Source organism: Ixodes scapularis, unplaced genomic scaffold (genome assembly GCF_016920785.2).
Source record: "Ixodes scapularis isolate PalLabHiFi unplaced genomic scaffold, ASM1692078v2 PGA_scaffold1__304_contigs__length_218370807, whole genome shotgun sequence".
NCBI classification, from domain to species: Eukaryota; Metazoa; Arthropoda; class Arachnida; order Ixodida; family Ixodidae; genus Ixodes; species Ixodes scapularis.
The window spans coordinates 15,136,711-15,155,971 of record NW_024609846.1 but is presented as its reverse complement, the minus strand read 5'-3'; the positions used below and the strand labels follow the sequence as shown (position 1 = coordinate 15,155,971).

The 19,261-nt window shown below is 46.3% G+C and overlaps 1 protein-coding gene across 1 annotated transcript in view; it reads left to right on the top strand.

Moving 5' to 3' along the window:
• Positions 1–4,367: 4,367 nt before the first annotated feature.
• Positions 4,368–19,261, top strand: part of LOC120836199 (chymotrypsin-like elastase family member 2A) — a 41,478-nt gene continuing 26,584 nt past the window's right edge. The window contains exon 1 of the mRNA XM_040212022.1: positions 4,368–4,440. Within this exon, the coding sequence (XP_040067956.1) occupies positions 4,368–4,440 (73 nt within the window). The remainder of the gene's footprint in view (positions 4,441–19,261) is intronic.

Sequence of the window (19,261 nt, the reverse complement as noted above, 5' to 3'; positions counted from 1 at the left end):
CTACCTTATCCAAAGGAATCACCGGAATGCGCGTGGCTTTCCGATTCGGAAATGCTATCTCGTTCCTCGTAATTCACCCTAGTTGAATAAGAAAAAGAAAATTGTTCTCTGTTCTTCGGTTTTCCCCGCCACCCTAACACGACGTCACCGGCGGGGCAGCGAGGCGCGCGGCCGGCAATCTGGAACGCTCGCGCAAGGCCTTTCTCGCGTCTAACAGCGAGAAAACAGGGGCGATCGGGCTGTCTGAAGTCGATAATGTTCTTTACTTGCACGAAGTATGACCTCGGCCCACCTGCTAAACTATGAAAAAGTAGAAAAAAAAAGCGAATGCAATTGGGATGAAGACAAATAAAACAAATAAAGTCTTCAAACTTTTTACTTGAATGTTAGTCGAGCTAAATTCAAGATAGACGAAAACTTGTCCCTTTTTTTATTCATGCAAATGTTTGTTTGATGTTATAATGTTCACGAAATCGTTGTACGCAGATGAAACTGATTTTATTTTCTCCCCCAGTATATCCATAGTTAGCAAAATCGTGATTCTATGCGTTGGGGGGGGGGGGGGGGGGGGGGGACGTTATGCTTCTTGCGAGTGATGATTTTAAAAATGTTCCTGACTATAGATTTGCCACGCATGACTATAAGATAGCGTGTTGAAAATGAACTTTTATATTTTTGCTGTTATATATCGTCCGCCCAGCGGAAATATGGCACGATTTTGACATGTCCAGATAAACTTATGTGTCTCGCAAACGAAAGCAAATATGTTATTTTTGGCGCTTGTGATTTAAATATAAATTTGTTGGAAGATACCCTCATCACTGCCGACTTGTTATTATTGTTAACAGCGAACAACTTCGTTAATATAATTGTATAAACGTTTGCTCATCCGGAACTCCTCCTACGCTTCTTTGGGACCTCCAACCGTCATCCCGCCGTTTTTGAAACTTGGACTTGTCCGTAGCATTGTATAAATACAACCCGCCTTCATCTGTAAAAGTTTTCCTGACGAAGGCTGGACTCCGGCCGAAACGTCGAAGAATAAATCGTCCGTTGTTGCTGTTTTCACTAAGGTTTTTTTTTTTTCTTAGTTATATATATATTCGCGACTCCAGTGACCTATAGGGGGCGCCACCACCAAACAAACATGGCGGCTGAGTCCAGGTCGCGTCGGCTCGGCCGGGCCGCCTGAACAGGTGGCGCGTTCCATTTAACAGATTTTCTTTTGTTTAATGCCCAATTTTATAGGTGTTTGAAAGGAGACGGTTAAGTGCAGCCGGTGCAGATAAACTTGCAAAGCATAGTTTTGTTTTTGCCGATGTTTTTTGTTCTTTTTATGTCAAACTTTCGTTTCGGAGGTTTCGTTCGAAACCGAAACTATGGGCTCTGGAGAGACGGTAATATACTAATCAGTTTTGATCATCTAAGGAAAGCGGCAATGACTGCAGAATTTTCTTACCGACGGTAATTTTCAGTCAACTCGCATGCCTCGGCCATGCGACTTATCTGTCCGCGAAATCGGGCTTTTGTGCGTATCCGCGTTTAAGAAACAGCTTCAGTCGTCTGCTCCGTCAACAACACAGGCTGCAGGAAAATTACGAAAATTAAGCAAGCGCTTCTTGAGCTAAAGAGCATGTTCCCCCGCCGGCACTCCACTGAGCAGCTGATACTCGTATTTCAATTCAGGTTTTAGTAGCAATCGAGAAGTCATTTTGACGAGCGGGTTATGTATTATATTACGTACTATGTCCCACTAAAGCGATATTAGTATATTCTTCGGTTTGAAACATGAGCTTAGTTAATTAGCTCTTAGGTGAACTGCTGAATAAAAGTATATTTGGCAGACAGAGAGATACTAAGTTAAACTTAGCCAAATGGTTCTAGCCGGTAGCACGGAGACGAATGCGGACAAACTGAAGAAAGTCTTCATCGGAGATTCACGCAAAACCTCTCTGCATTGAACTTGACTTCGAATCCTGAACGGAAAAAATTAGTATTTTTGTGGCCAGTCAACCTGAGCAATGTAGACGTATATTGCTGCTGGCTTAATTCGACGGGGGTATAATATAAATATTGGAGGCGCGATAGATCATAATGCCGTGACAGCTTCTAACATTGCGAGACGCGTCCCCCACCTTTTGAAAACAGATAATTTCCCTCATTCATCATTTGCAGCGAGCAGGTTCTCTTGAGTCAAGTAATTACGAAATCAGCCCAACTCCTTCAGTGTGGTCCAGAAAATTTTTCGGCGAAAAGCAGCCAAGATTACTAGCCAACGCACCGACCGGCGTGGATGGCTCAAACTTGAAGCTAACCGAACACAACCAACTCAAGAAAAGCAGCTATCGAACCTTGCCATTCACTTGACTGCAGCATTGGTGTTCCCTCCAGTGAAATGCCTCGTCTGTCGTCCTCCCACTGTTCTACATCCTTATGAAGATACCCCTTATCAGTTACGAGACAGTCGTCACTTTTAATGCGATTCGAGACAGACAAGAAATCAATACGTTTTTCCGTGATTCCTCCCCATCCAAGAAATCGAAAACACGTGGTGGAAGGAAACAATCTACTGAGGCTTCGCCATACTAATGAACACTCAGGCAAACTTAAGAAATCTTCGGACCTTCGTGAAATTACACTGTTCGCCATCGCGCCGACAACACGTGTCCGCGAAAGCCACCAGAGACGCGGAGGGGCGCGGAGCGACCTGGACCGGCTGGTTCCCGGTTTTCCCACTTGGTGGCGTCCGTTTTGCTGGAGTCGCGAATATATATGTGTGTGTGTGCGTGTGTGCGTGCGTGCGTGCGTGCGTGTGCGTTTGTGTGTGTGTGTGAGTGCGCGTGCGTGCGTGCGTGCGTGCGTGCGTGCCTGCGTGTGCGTGTGCGTGTGTGTGTGTGTCTGGTCAACGTGGGGATTCAAAGCGTTTGGCCCAGGTTGCCCCTCCGACAATTGTCAGTGGTCACCTGCACCGCGAGGGGGCCAAGGCAACTGGACTCGCGAGCGGCGCTCCGCCGCTGATAAAGGGCCGTAGCAGCGGATGCGCGGGGCTTTTGGGGAGCACGGCGCGGGCAATAACGGTGATTTAAGGTCCTCGTGTTGTTGAACCGGTGTGCCTTGGCACTCCCCAAGGCAAGTAGCAGCAAGGGAATTCGCACACCCTTTAGGCTCGTGCGATTTGCCTGCACTGCCTGCACCGGTGAAGAAAAGTGTAGGGAGGTGTACTTCCGGTATGTGTATTGAGACAAACCGGAAGTGCATCTCCCTACACTTTTCTGCACCGGTGCCGGGGATGCAGGTAAACCTAACGGAGCTCCTGTGGACACCGCCCAAAGGCGTTGCACCTCCACCGACGCTACCACTATTTAATTATTTTTCGAATGCTCCCCGCTCGTGCTTTCCTCCGCCAGCGTGAGTTATCGATTCGCACCCGTGTATACCTGCACTTCGCAGGCCTTGGACACAGAACGCGGATTCAAGTAGCTGGGTTGCACGATTATTACGATTGTTATCGAACCGAGGACGCCAGCTATTTCAGTTGCTTCTGTAACGCATGAGATACACGTCAGCTTAATTCTCAGCTTCTTCAATTATCACGCAGCATGCACCGCCTGGTATTTATGTACCATCATCTTAGAATGAAATTGCTACAGTAATCACTTTATGGCCCTAAAGCAAACAAAACAAAGTATATAATTTGTGATAGGACAATTGTTCATAAAACGTTCATTAAAAAATGTCATCAATTTTTTTTTGCTGTTGTAAATAATGGTCTTCTGTGCATAAAAGCATATTCAAGTCAATTTCTAAATTTTTATACCAAAAATTCACATTCGCGTGGATTTAGGTGACGGCTTTAATATCGGTTAAAAACCAAAGCATTCATTTTATAAAAACTACACATATAAATTGACGAACAGTCAAAATAATTAGGTTCGCATTCGGAGCACACGTAAAAGCGGCACTGCTTTTTTTTTTATTTCGTTACTGAGACATGCCAATTCCATGGTTAATAAGCAAGAGGCAGTTGAGTTGGTTTCTTCCGTTGTTAAAATTTCGCAACCTGTAGATGGGCTTACGCTGGAAGCTTTTTCACGTGATAGGTTGCGTAGTCTGTCAGCTGCAAGTCCTTGTTTATTTCTTCTAATATTCAGTGTGGTCTTTCCTAAATGTCAGTTGTTCACCTCAGCCTTTTATTTTTATTTCTTTGCGCTCGCCTCGAGTAGACAAACGTCATATGAAAGGCAAGTGCCTCACGTCACGACATTTAACAATGACAAAACACACAAACCGTTCCATTCAGAGCTGTTCACTTAAATAAAAGGGCAAAGCGTGCTTGAATCCCCGCGCGTTTCGAAAGAAGCCGTAAAATGAAAGCCAACGTATTGATCCTGATTATTTTCTACTTAAAACACAACTCCGCATCTTCTCCTCGTTTAACCGGTATGTATCTAGCATGCGTTTATGAAATGTAATTGAGATGTAGCGCGTTTTCACCACTATAGTTAAGCAACCCATTGTAAAGTTCAAGATTACACAACTACATTGTGCTTAATATGCTATACTCAACGTATTTCAGCTGGATTTTGTTGGGATCTAGAATGAAGACCCCCAATATGCCAAGTCGATAGGGTGATTTCCTATAAGTATCTCGCAAGCAAGTTCAACTCAAAATTATTTTCCCTAATTAGGAAAATGTTCTCGACACACGGGATAAGCAGCCGGCACCATCAAACATCAACACTGAAATTTTGTACAGTTTCTAGTTTCACATATAAGTACTATCGTAAAATATCGTCACGGTGTCAGGCGAAGAAATGATAAATAATTAACTGGCACGAAAGGTTTTATCGGCGAACTCTTGCTGAACAAAATAAAAAAGCCAGCGCCGAGACAGAACAAAAGCGGGCGGTGATTTGTCCGCGTCACAGAAAGCGAGAGAAAGCGAATCTTCTAGAAGTCCGTGACCAAGCGTTGCTTTTCGGCCCTGCGCGTTTCGTTATCGTTCCTTTTAAAAGCGCATCGTCCCAATCGAACGCGAAAGGAAAACAAAAATGACTAATAAAAAAAAAAATACGCTGAGTGAGAGAGAGAGAGAGAAACCAGTTTACTGAAACACCAGTCAATGAACGCCAGGAGAGAAGTCCATCTCTCCCTTCGCCCCTAGCCGTCGGCCGGAATGTCTTAGTACACAGCAACAGCAAGGGGTTGACCGATGATCTCCTGCTGGACTTTGGGATCTGGGCTGCGGAGCAAAGTCTCCCAGGATTCTAGAGTGCACGAGCTATCGTACTTAGTCGGACATCTCTATACCATGTGGACCGAATTCGCTGCCTCATCGCAAATTTAGTACTTTGACCTGAATACTTCTGGATGCGACTGGCTGTAGAGTACGGGTTTGGTAAATAACGCCGTCTGTAAGTTCCTCCACATAATCCCCTCTTTCTCACTGAGCGTTGTGTCCGCTCTCAGATAAATTTGTCGATTTATTTATTTACTATAAAACCCTTAATGTTCTCGAGCCCTTAATTTTCGCGAATTTCACGAATTGAAGAATTCACGAAATTTAAGGGCGCGCGAAAATTTGCAGGCGTCTGGAATTCGCGAAATTTAGTGGTCGCGACTATGTCATCTGTCACCGATTCGCGAAAAATAGGGGCCGCGAAAATAAAGGGTTTTACAGTATTTCAGTACCTTCAAGTCCCAGGGGGCGTTACAAAAGGGAGTGATGGAAAACATAAAAACAAACAACAGGTAGTAAATTCAGAAATAGAACAGAGAATGAAAAATGCAGACAACGCCGGTTATTAAGAAAGTACATAACACTCAATGGCGGATCTGAAAGTGAAATCGTCGGTAGTCGTTGCGATGGAGGCGGGCAGGCGGTTCCATTCGTTACTAGTCCTTGGGATAAATGAATCGAAAAACAAGTTAGTGCGACAGTGTGGCACGCCTGCTTTGTTATGGTGGTCCGACCGAGATAAGACGCATGATGGCTCTGAAAAAAGTTGGGTTTTGAGGTGCGGATTATAATGATATTATTTATAAAATAGCGTGAGTCGCGATATTTTTTCTGCGCAGAGAGAGGTTCGGAAGGTTCAAGATTGCTTTCATAGAGGATACACTAGATGAACGGGAGTAGTTCGACAAGACAAAACGTGCGCTGCGATTCTGTATCATTCTAAGTTATTAGTAAGAAATTCCGGCCTGGGTTCCACACCGAAGATGCGTACTCCAGTTTAGAGCGGACGAGAGTTTTGTAGAGGAGAAGCTATAAAGATGATGGTGCCATAGAAAAGTTACGACGCAAATATCCAAGCATGCGGTTAACGGCATTTACTATATATTTAAAATGCATTTGCCAAGACAGATTAGCGGTTATGTGAACCTCTAGGTATTTGTATGACGTTACTTGTTCAAGTGCACTGCCTGAAAGTTGATAATCGTAAATGTTGCCACAAACGGTCGGACGCGTAATTCTCATTACTTTACACTTGTTAGTATTCAGACGCATTTTCCAGATATCACACCAATTAGAGATTTTGTTAAGCACATAGGAATCTGAACTACTAGAAATGACTCGAAAAATGACGCTGTCGTCAGCAAACAACTTGATGGATGTGTCGATAGAGTTAGGAAGGTCAATAATGTAAGTGAGAAAGAGAAGAGGGCCAAGCACAGACCCTTGCGGCACACCTGAAGTGACGGGGGACGAGGATGATTTGAAGTCGTTAGCAACTACAAATTGGGTTCTGTTAGACAAGAAACTTTCAATCCATGCGAGAATATTAGGCTCAACGTTTAATCTGCGTAATTTCAAACAGAGTAGCTGATGAGATACGAGGTCGAAAGCTTTAGAAAAATCAAAAAATATGCAGTCAACATGAGATGGATTATCTAAAGCAGCAAAAAGTTCATGTGTAATTGAACTGAGTTGTGTCTCACGGGAGAACGTCTTACGAAAACCGTGCTGGCATAATGTAAAAAACGCATTACTTTCAAGGAAACTAACAAGGTTAGAATAAATTATATGCTCTAAGATTTTACAAGGAATACTAGTTAAAGATATTGGTCTGTAGCTGAGGGAAGAATGCGAAATTCCTGATTTAAACGAGGGTACCACCTTGCCCACCTTCCAATCGCCGGGCACAATACAGGTATCTAGGAACTGTGAAAAAAGTTTCGACAAAATTATGGAGGAGTATACTTCGGTGTTCTCCAGGTACTTTGAGTTAATATCATCGGGTCCAGATGACGAAGAAACTTTTAAATTTCGGATTCAATGCATCACACCAACCCAGTGAATCAGCACAGGATCCATAGGAAAAAAGCTCGAATCAGCAACATCAGGAAGACAAACGGAGGGTAGATTCAAGAACGACTTTGCAAACACTTCATTAAACACAGAGCAGCATTCAGACTGAGGAATACTCACACCATTGTCGTCGTTTAGATATATCTTATTCTGTTTCGGACCACCAACAACGTTCCAAAACTTTTTAGCGTTGTTTATCAGTAACGAAGGAAGTGTGTTATGAAATAAAATCATATTAGCTTCTTTCACTACGTTTTTAAAAGAGCTGTAAATTGACGATAAGCACACCAGTTGACATGACTCTGACTTTGTTTGGCTTTGCGATATAATCGTTTTTATTATATAAAATACGCTTTTGTGGAACGTTGAACCAAGCGGCTCGATGCTTACATGAGATTACGCGTAATGGTATGTATTTTTGTACTAAATAATTCACCTTGTCCCTAAAAAGATACCAATTAGTTCCGATAGTACGTTCCGAAAAATTCAGCATGTATTCATCTAAAAACGCTTCAAGCTCTCTGTTTATAGATTGATAGTCAGCCTAGTTGTCGTCTCTAATATACTTTGGTTTAGTGACTGAACGATGAACAGATCCTTTAAGAGTGAAATTAATAAAGCAATAATCACTTAGACCGGGCAAGTAGGTTATTGAGTTAAGCAAGTAAGGAGATGTCAAAATCAGATCAAGAATATTGGCACTCGATAATGAAGTTTGTGTAGGTTCTGTTACCATTTGGGAAAAATTAAAATGAGAGGAAAAGGTTTACAAATGCCGTAGATTCCCTATGTGACTCGGAAACAACCGGGAACGAATCACTCCAAAGTATTTTCGGAAAGTTGAAGTCCCCTAACAAAAATATAAGCGAATGAGGGTACCTTACGACAATATTATTCAACACGTCATGAAGGTCATTGCAAAAAGTGGAGGATGCATTTGGTGGCCGATAACAGGCGCAGAAAATCACGTCACGGTGGTTAATACGTATATATGCGCAGACCACCTCTAAACACGAAACAACGGGGACATAAAAAAATTGTATATGATCAGCGATACCTATTAGGACACCTCCTCCTGATCTAGTACCGCGATCACAGCGATAGATATTAAACGACTTTTCACACTCAAATACTTCATTGTTAGAAATCTTGGCAGATAACCACGTTTCTGTTAGTATGACGACATCAGCACTACAAGTATCAATAAGGGACGACAAGTCATCACGCTTGTTTACAACGCTCCGAATGTATGAAAAAAGAAAGCAGATGTCACGGAAAGGATTATGTGCACGAGGTGATTGTTATGTCGAATACCATTCAGGCTCGTTTGGCACAGTTTCAACATGACTGGCGGGATCAGGTCCATCATTGTGGGAAAGCATTTCACAAACACTGTCAGATGACGAAAGATAAACGTAACACCTCTTGTTAATAAATAACTTATCGTACCGAATTGAAAACTGCTGACCACTATCCTTGCCGTATTCAGTTAGTTTCCTGCGTAAAGTGCGAGTAGAAATGCAAAAGTCTTAGCTGACACTGATACCGGCAACTTTCAGTTTTGATCTCGCCGCAAATATAGCATCTTTGACCTTAAAACTGGAAAATTTAGCGATCACTGGACGTCACTTGTTTGGTAGCTACTTGCCCAATTTATGTGCTCGTGCAATCGACTCTTCAGAAAGCTGCATGTTCAGCGTGGACGAAAGGGCTTCACGGACACGTTTTTCTGAATCAGACCACGACTCTGAGGGTACGTCGGGAAAACTGTGAAACAGAAAATTTTCTCGCCGCGATCTGTCCTCGATGTCGTCTAAACGACGTGCAAGATTAGCTGTCTCAGAGCGTACAGCAACAGATACAGTGCTGGCAATGTCTTCCTCAGTGCAGCCCTCTGAGGCAGCCATCTTTTGATCAATGGTTGTTAGCCGCTCATTGATGTCGTTCATTTGTTTTTCCAGATTAATTTGAAATTGTTTAACTTCACTAAGTTGGGAGAGGACCTCGAAGTGATTTTTATCCATTTTCGCCGACAGTTCTTTCAAAAAGAACGTTACATCGTTGGATTTCGCGACAGAGCCCCCTTTATTAGGCCCGGGATTTAGTTGAATGTCCCCACCCAAAAGTAGCAGCTTCGTAACATACAGGCATTCACAGGCAGTGTTAAGAAGAACGGTTGGGCATGGAAAGAGCAGCAGATTCGCATTTTTCGTTTACAATGCAAAGAAGAGCTTCGACTAACCTGCACAAGAAAGCAGAACATGATTTGGTGCGTATGCATGGCTGCCGCTCTTTCATGCCCACTGGCAAAACAGGTCGACAGCACTTGCTTTAAAGGCCGCTGGAAACTTGATGTTTGTGCCGATGGAATCGATGAAGCCGAAGATGGTGACGTAACGCAGGCGGAACCAACAAATGAAGACGCTGGACAACGTTGACTTGTCTGCGATGAGTGATCCATGAGGTTTGACGAACTCGCTGACGCACCACGCCGAAAAGGATGGAAGCACGTGCCGTTTCCCAAGAAAATCCGCACAAGAAAGCAGAACATGATTTGGTGCGTCTGCATGGCTGCCGCTCTTTCATGCCCACTCCTTAGTCTGCAGTGTAGTGATTTCCTGATATGCGCGCATATCCTCTCTGCTGTTGATAGTTTCGGGGACTTGTGTGGTTCCGGGGGTCGACCGGTAAGTGAAACCTCGGCCGACCGAATGAGCCTCCTCGTTCTAAGTCCCTGGTTGATCTCGTGTCCTAACGAGCAGAACCAGCTCTCTGGGTCCTCCTTCCATGTTTAATATACGCATGGCAGTCTCCATCACCCTCCCCGATTCTTAATTTCTCACAGCGTTTTGGAGTCGCTGATGACCACCTTAACCCCCCCACTGGCTGACAGCCAAGGCTATGGCCACTTCTTCAGATTCTACCGTCTCGACGCTACTGACTGTGCAGCACGTTCACCGGGGTGCCGTATTCCCTAACCGCCACGGCCGCCGTGTGCCACTTTGCTCTCCTAATCTGCAGCGTCCGTAGATAGGATGCCCTGTCGACCTGTATACCTAGCTTGTAATGCCTCCGCCCTGTCTTTACATCTGCCTTCGTGAAAGGCAGGGTTTTTGGGTGGCGGAGGGATTTTAATCTCGTCCCTGATCTGTTTCGGTATGTCTCTTCAGCGCACTTGCTCATGCTTGGGCGCGTAGCCGTATATCTCTAAAAGTTTCCTCCCTGTTTTAGATCCGAGTATGATTTGACGCTGCGTGGTAACGGCAGCCTCAATCAGCTTTTTGAGAGTGTTCGATGCCCCTAGCCACAGACGTCTGTCGGTGGACGTGTTCGAGAGGATTCCGCGCGCCACCTTGACACTTTTCCTGATATTGATTTCCAAACCTGTTCCGTTCCACTCTATTCAGTTGGAGGTAGGGTGCGACGTACACTGGCCTACTGATTACAAAAGGTTGCGCGAGTCTCAAGAGACTCGCATCTTTCATCCCAGCGTGCCTGTTCGCTATTCGTCTGATGAGACGTCCCGCCTGATTTGCACTGGCTTCTAATCTAGCAGGCGTTGTATAGTTCTTCCGGTTCGCCCGAATCTTGGCACGAGGATGTAAAATAACTGGACGATATTACTGGTTAAAGCATGGAAATGGGTTTCATGGGACGATGCCCGTTTCAAGCTCGCACCGTGGCGGATAAATAAAAATTGATGCTTGCCCCTAAGCCGGCTCTTGTGATCGTCGTCGTCTTCTCTCTTTGACCGATCGCTGTTGAAAATATTCAACAGGCTGCCGCCTCAGGTGGACAACGAGGCACCTCGAGTGAATAAAGAAGTTGTGCTGGCCGTCGTAGTATTTATCCACTTGCCAACTTTAAGTCGCATGAACGAAAGTGGGAATCCGGACCTGCATGTAATTCCGTTATCCGTCCTAGTTTCCAGATCGTTTTAGGACGCATTGGCTCGTGTATAATTACGATGTCTCCGACCTTTAGATCATTATTTTCCTGTGGCTTCGCATGATGTGCCGAACGTAGCTGCAGAAGGTAGTCGGACATCCATCTTTTCCAAAACTGTGCAACTAGTCGTTGTCGGTAGTTCCAGCGTTTTGAGAGTTCATCTCCTCTTCGTTGTAACGACTCGGCGTCTTTGGATGACGGCAATGCTGTGAGTCGCTTGCCGATCAGGAAATGAGCAGGAGTTAAGGCTCTTGGCTCTTGGCTCTTCGTGCTCTGAATGCATAAATGTCAACGGTTGTGAGTTCACCGCATCCTCGACTTTTCGTACCACAGTGGTGAGCTCCTCGAAGTTTAGTGAACTTCGTCCAAGAATTTTTCGATGCAGGACTTCACGCTACGAACCATACTTTCCCAAAATCCTCCCCACCAGGCTGCCCATTCAGCGCTAAATTTCCAGCATATCTGGTTGTGGGCAACGTAGTCTTGAACGTCCTGGTGGCGTAAGGCTGTCCATACCTCCTTGATGTCTTTAAACAACCTTTTGAAGGTGAGAGCGTTGCCCGAGTAGATGACCTTTGGCAGACCTCTTCGTGCCACAAACCGACGTAGTGTTAATAAGGTCTGGGAAGACATGCTTGATATGACTTCAAGGTGCACCGCTCTTGTCACTGCGCACGTAAAGAGAGCTATGAAAACTTTTTACGGGGTGATGTTCTTGGTATAAAGGGGCCCTACAAAGTCGACTCCCACTATCTCGAAAGGGTTTGTTGGCACGATGCGATCAGCAGGTAGAGGAGCTGATGGTGCTGACAGTGGCTTGAGCCGATATCTAGAGCATGTAGGGCAGTTGTTTATACATTTCTTTACCAGTTGTCTGCCTCGAATAATCCAATATCTTTCATGCAATTGCGTTAGTGTCTCAGCGACTCCTCCATGTGGAACTCGGATGTGTGCACTTGAAATTGTCAACTCCGTTATGCGTTGGTTGGCTGGTAGAATGACAGGATGTTTTACTTCTTCTGTGGAACGCAATTCTTGGAGCCTTCCGCCTGCTCGCAACCCTCCTTTGTCATCAAGAAAGGGGTTAAGCTCGGTGATCTTCGAGCTTTTACTTACTTGCCGTTTGTCTGTCAGTGAGTCTATCTCTTCAGAGAATACGGAGTTTTGAACATGTGTGATTCAGCACAGTTCTGCTCGAGTTACTTCGTCCGCTGAGAGGTGATTTGCCGACAGCTTTTCGCTTTAACAATTGTTCATAAAACGAAGTATCAGAGCAGTAACTCGGATTATCTTCTGCAGTCTGCTGTTACGATGGAGGTCGAACAACGGCTCGAAAGAGCTAGTTCTCGCGGGTAGCACAGCAGCAGGTATGCTGTCTTTCTTCTCCACCGGAGCTTCTCCAACGCAGTGATCGGGCCATTTATAAATGGGTCTCTGGAGCCACACTGGACCTTCACACCAAGCTTGGGCAGCCCTCAGTCTTTCGGCGGAAATTCCCCTAGTGAGAAAATCGGCCGGGCTATCCTTTCCTGGACAATACCTGAAGCGGGAATTTACTGTCAGCCGTTGAATCTCTTCAACTGGATTTCCGACAAACGTTTCCCAGCGCTGCGGTTGCCCTTGAATCCACTTCAGAGTTATCATGAAATCTGTCCACATGTAGCAGGTAACGTCCTCTGTGTCAAACGTCTTCTGGGCGTACCTCAAAAGCCGTGCTCCAATGAGTGCTCCTATCAGCTCTAACCGTGGGAGCGCATGCCGTTTGAGTGGGGAAACCCGAGCCTTTGCTAGTAATAGGCGAGTATCGACGTTCCCTTGATTGTGAGAGGATCGAATGTAGACTGCAGCGCCGTATGCTTGAGGACTGGCATCCGTGAACACATGCAGTTCGGTAGACCGCTCCAATCCTCGCAAATCGTGGAATAGGAATCGGGGTATGGCGAGTGCTTGAAGCTGATGAAGTTCGTTGCACCAGATTCTCCATTCATTGCTGATTTCTACGGGAACCTCAGCGTCCCATAATATATCTTGTTCCCACAGCTTCTGAAAGATCATTTTCGCCCGAATCGTGAATGGTGTGATTAGACCCATGATATCGAATATTCGCGCCGATGCTTGGAGAATGAACCTCTTAGTGTTGACTCGTGACTCCAGTAAACTTAGGACGGCTTCAAGTGACACCCTAAAGGTGTCTTCGGACGTGCTCCATACCACACCTAGGATCTTTGTTTCTGCAGTTCTTTCTGCAGGTCCATCAGGAATTTCGTCACCACCTTCAGTGAAACGCCTTTGTAAATCCTTGTAGTTTGATGTCCACTTCTTCATTGTCATTCCAGCCGCTTGCATAATTTCCTGAGTTTCCGTGTATATTTTAAAGGCGTCATTCTCATTTGCGGCTCCAGTGAGTAGGTCATCGACATAGAAAGACTTCGCTAGCATCTCGGCAGTCTCTCTGTGTCTGTCAATATTCTGAAAGTGGTGCTGGAGCGTAGCTGTGAGTAAAAAGGGGCTAGAAGTAGTTCCAAAAGGACACGCGCGTCATTCTCCATTCTTGCAATGGCGGTAGAGTCCCACACGAATCGGGTGCGCTCGTGAACCAAAGAAACCGAAGAGCATCCCGATTCTCCGTCCTGATTGAAACCCGTAGAAACGCTTTTTGAATGTCTGCTGTCGTTGCAAACTTCCTAGTTCGGAACCACAGTAGGATCTGTAGCAGCTCGTCTGACAACTTAGGGCCTGTTGTCAAATGAGAGTTGAGACTGTCTTGTCCCTGTTTGTGCGAGGACGCATCGAAAACTATTCTCACTTTTGTTGTGACAGTCTGTTCTCTCACTACTGCATGATGTGGCATATAGTAGAGATGTTCGGGCTCATTCATGACGTTATTTGCTTCTGCGTCGGGAACAACTTCTGCGTTACCGTCTTGCACGTCTGACGAATAGCGTTGTCGTAGTTCTCCAGAAGGACTTCGTCCCTCTGCAGCTTGCGGACCAGTCCACGCAGCCTAGCTTCTGCCAGGTCTCTGTTGTTGTCGAGCTGCTTCGTCAAGTCGGTTTTCCACGGAAGGGATACTTCATAACGGCCTTCGCTGACACTAACTGATTACTGAAATCGTTCGAGTACCTGTTCTTTATACGCTGACTTGACCATAGTGCCTGAAATTCTAATGTGTTCCAGGTCCCAAAAGGCTAGTAAGCTTCTTTCTTCCTTTTTTTTTTTTCAAGTGCGTTGATACGAAGTGCATACGCAACCACGTTTGACTGGTTAGTCAAGGAACACGATGCTTCCGTCGGTCCTTGCACAGTCAATCCAAGGCGCGTATTGACAGCCATTATTGATTGGTCTGTATTTCGGGTGACTTCTCCCTTGACAATTTTCCAAAGCTGGTCGGCTCCAATCAACAAGCTGATACCTTCAGCCGAGTTGGTTCCTGCAAATAGGCGCGCATCTGCGAGGCCTTTGCCTTGGTATTGCAGAGACTGTATGAATCCAAGGTGTACTGGGAGCTTCTCGATGTCGTTGCAAATATATAGTACCTCCACCGCTTCTAGGACCTACTCTGTCTGATGGTATTGACTTCTCAAATTCACTTCAACGATCTGTCTTTGTTGCTTTCGCGGCTGGGTTGATCCAAAGATGATAATGTTGAGGTTTGCTTCACCGAGCACCCGCATTTTGCATCGACGAGAAACGTCTTCTCGGACGAATATCCGTTGACTCCCACCGTCTAGAATTCCCCTCGCATAGATGTAGGCTCCGTTACCGGCGACCGATGGCCTGATTGTCTCCACCAAGACTTGCGGCTTCTCCTTTCCTCTGTTGCTGTCATCAGTGAAGGCATTTAATGCCTTGGAATCTTCCTCTTAGGCGTCGTCCTTCGCACCCCTTTTGCGGGGTTTGCATATGGTTGTCGCGTGCCTCCCTTTGCACGCGCCACACGATACAGCGCCAGTCTTGTGCGAGTTTTTTTTTTTTTGCTTCTAAAGACCCTCTTGTGTCACACTCTTCCGTCTTGTGCGTCTGCGAGCCGCAGAAAAAGCAATCTTTAGGTGCCGGCTTCGTACGATTGTGAAGTACTGCTGCTGATGGCATCGAGTATGGTATTACAGTGGGCTCAGCAGACCGACCACTGCCTTTTGTAGCTCCGTCTGAACCATGCCTCCTCTCTCTAATCTCTACTTTGACCTTCAAATGTCCCAAAATTCCGTCTAGCTCGCCGCTTGCCAATGCTGTTGCCGATGTGCTTGGGCCACCGAAGCCTTGCCGCCAGTAATACTCTATAACGATGTCGCTAGGTAAATCCTTCAACAAAATCTCGTACAACATAGCCGAGTACGAAATGGAGTCGACTCCTAAAGCTTTCAGTCCTCTGATGTGGATCTGAACCGTGTCAAATAAATTCCGCAGGGCGAATATGTCGCTGGATGATTTGACATTTTGCAGAGTCCAAAGCTTAGCTAGGTGATCTTGTATTATAAGTTTGGTGTCGCCAAATCATCCCTTTAGAATTTTCACTGCGTCGGAGTAGCAGGAGTCCGATACTTGGATGCCAGCGATAGCCTTGGCAGCTGTTCCGGTGAGAAGTGATCTCAGGTATTGAAACTTGTCGATGTTCCGCAGTTGCGCATTTTCGTGGACGCTGTTGATGAACATACCCCGAAAGGACTGCCACTCTCCAATATACCCGTCGAATTTCAGCATCTCCAGCTTCCGTTGCTTTGCCACCAACGTTGGAGTTTCCTCGCGGTGTCGTTCTCCCGTTTGAGACGTCACTGGAGGTGCCGCAAATGCCTGACTGTACTTCAGCCGATCAATGTGGTACATCAGTGTCACTAGAGCGCTGGCCACTGGATCTTCGTAATTCATTACGCTCTCGTATTCTTGCTCTAAATCTCCATCTGCCACAAATTTATCCAACTCCCGATTCAGGGTCTTGAGCTCCTCGCTGTTGCGGCTCAATCGTTCGTGCAACAATATAAGGTCTTTCAGGTTGTAGGCTTTGTTTGAAAATACTGTATGGACCTCATTGATTAGCCGGTTTGTTTGAGCGCGACGAGCCGTCCGTTTTGTTCTGACCCGCTGCATGTGGTCAGATCGTCCTCCGGTTTTGGTAAGGGCCGCTGATGAGGCGACGAGTTCCCGGGTTTCGGCACCAAATGTTCTGTAAAATAACTGGACGATATTACTGGTTAAAGCATGGAAATGGGTTTCTTGGGATGATACCCATTTCAAGCTCGCACCGTGGCGGATAAAAAAAAAATTGATGCTTGCCCCTAAGCCGGCTGTCGTGATCGTCGTCGTCTTCTCTCTTTGGCCGATCGCTGTTGAAAATATTCAACAGAGGACGCGGATACAGACGACCGCGAAGATCTCTCCGCATCTGACGTACTGGTGGATGTCCGCCTCGCGCTTTTGGTGAAGTCGCTGTTTTCCGGGGGGCATGAGGAACAGTGCTTCCGACTTTTTTGTCAAACATTTGAGTCCTTTGGGTTTCAGGTGCTCTTCGATGATATAAATAGCACTTTGCAGGGAGCTTTCAATTTGCCCGTTACGGCCCTTGTTTATCCATGATGTTAAGTCATATCCGCGTATAAGGTGCGGTATAGATTCTTAATTTACCCGCAGTGTTCGGGGAATATCAACCTCGCAAACTTGAAGAGGGTCGGTGATAACACCCAGCCCCGCGGCGTCACCCCCTTATTCAGTTTAACGGCCTCAATGGACTCTTCCCCTATCCTGAAAGTGGCTTTCCTGTTCGTAAGAAAGTCCGTGATGTAATTTTATGCTCTTTTCCCGACATTGAATCAGTTCAGAGTCTCCAACATAGACAGGTGTCTAACGCTCTCAAATGCCTTCGCCACATCTAACCCCACGATCACTTTCGCGTCTCGCGTTTGCTCCTCTATAATTTGGTATTTGAGCCGCAGCGTCATGTCGCACGCCGACAGCTTTGGTCGAAAACTGATCATGGTGTCCGGATAAAGCCCATTTTCCTCCATGTACCTACTCAGCCACGTCGGAACGACGTGCTCCATGAGCTCACCCACGCAGGAGGTGAGTGATATCATTTAGAAGTTTTTGAAGCCCAGTTTCTTCTCCGGGTTGGGGATGAAAATAAGGTTTGCAAGTTTCCACTCAGCGGTATTGTCCCCTTCTACCAGGACTCCTGCATTTACGCTGCGAGGTTGGCGATAGACCTGTCGTCTAAATTACAGAGCATTCTGTTGCTCACTCTGTCCGGCCCAGCCGCTGACTTAGACCTCAGCCTGTTAATCTCCGCTCTGCCCTCAGCCAAGGAGTTCGGAACGTCGTGTTCCGAATTCTCTCCCCCTCCGCAGTCCGAGAGGGGTTCAGGTCCGGCTGGATTGATGTACGTGTTCATTCTTAGTTCCGTCACATTTATACGCCAGTCTTTCCACCTGTTGTTTGGACGCCGACTTTGTGGTATCCGGATCTAAGAGGTGGCGAACAAGTTCCCAAGTACCCGCGGTACTTAAAATCCTCCCCATCTGATCGCAGACGTCCCCCAATTTTGCTTCGTGAGCACGACTGCGCGCTCTTCAATTTCCGGTTTAAAGCCACTATCTGTTTTCTGGTATTCCCGTTTCATTTCCTCTGTCGAAGACGGTCCTCCAACCCTTTCTTTGTAATCCAGAGATTTATTAATCTCGTGTCTACCGCATCGTTGTCATTTCGGCTTCCACCGCACGCTTACGCGTGAAGTCTCTAAAGTTCCAGGGCCATGCGGTGTTTTTACTGGATCTGTAAGACATGATTGGCCAATTACCAGATCCAGCCGACTTCCTAAAACTTGTTGGGTGAGATGTTCATATGCCGATCCCTCAGCTCAGCTGCCCGGTCCCTTTTCTCCAAATTCTTCCTAAAGTTCTTCAGTGAGATCATTATCCCCTTGATGCAGTCGCTCTGCGAGATACTTATATCGCTGATGCAATTGCTCCGGCAGAGGTTTGAAACATTCCCAACATGCGATCCTCAGAGGCCTTGCGCCATTCATCGTCCTGGCTAGATTTGGCCTCAAAGTTTGCCTCGAATTTCACTTTTTTAGGTCTATCACTGTCTCTGTGTCCTTATCTATTTTGGGTTTGTCCACGCCTTTCGACTCTTAGCCGGCGGCGGAGCCGCACTCTGCTCCTTTGTTTTTCCTTCATTTGGCTTTTCCGGCTCTTGCGATTGTTTCGCAGGTGCTGTATGAGGCTTAAGAGCTATTTGAAGCTCCGCAATCTGCCTACTCATCACCACTAGCTCTTTTTTGAGCATGCGATATTCTGCCTTAATCTTAAACATTTCTTCATCGCGTTTATCCTAGAAGGCTATGTCCACCCATCCGACTTTTCGGCTCGATTACTTGGGTCTCGCTGGGTTGCTGAGGACAGCGCCTCCGGAGGTCCCCACAGTCCCGGGTCAGGACTTCTTTTGCTTCTCTTCTTGCCGTAGCGGACACCCCGGGAAAGAGTCCGATCTCCCTCTCGACACGCTCCGGTTTCTTGACTCACTTCTGGATCTCCATTGATGCTTTTCCCATCGGCTCCTCCCCACTTCGGCCTCCTTCGCCTTCCAGTCTTCCTCTTCCCTGCGCTTTCCATTGCCTCTTTTCTATCGCATAACGGGTACTGAAAGCTTTTTTGCATTTCCGGTCCGCTGTAAAATTACCTTTACCGCACAACTTACACTTGGGCTCGCATACGTGATCCACGGTGGGGCTGCGATTCCGCATCCCCGACAATTAACTTGGGCGCTGACACATAGGCCTCATCTGTGTCCTAACTCGCAAAATCGGTAGCACATCTCATAGCGTTTACTGCAGAGCACGCGCTTCAGAGGTACACCGTAGCAGTACATCCACATCGACACTGTCTCGTGTTTCAAGGTTACGATTGCCGAACTGGAGTTGCCCAGCTTTTGAACGCCTTGTGGACATCGCACGTCTAGTTTCGGTTTCGCCGCACGTTTAGTTTCGGTTTCGCCTCCGGCGTCTGGCAA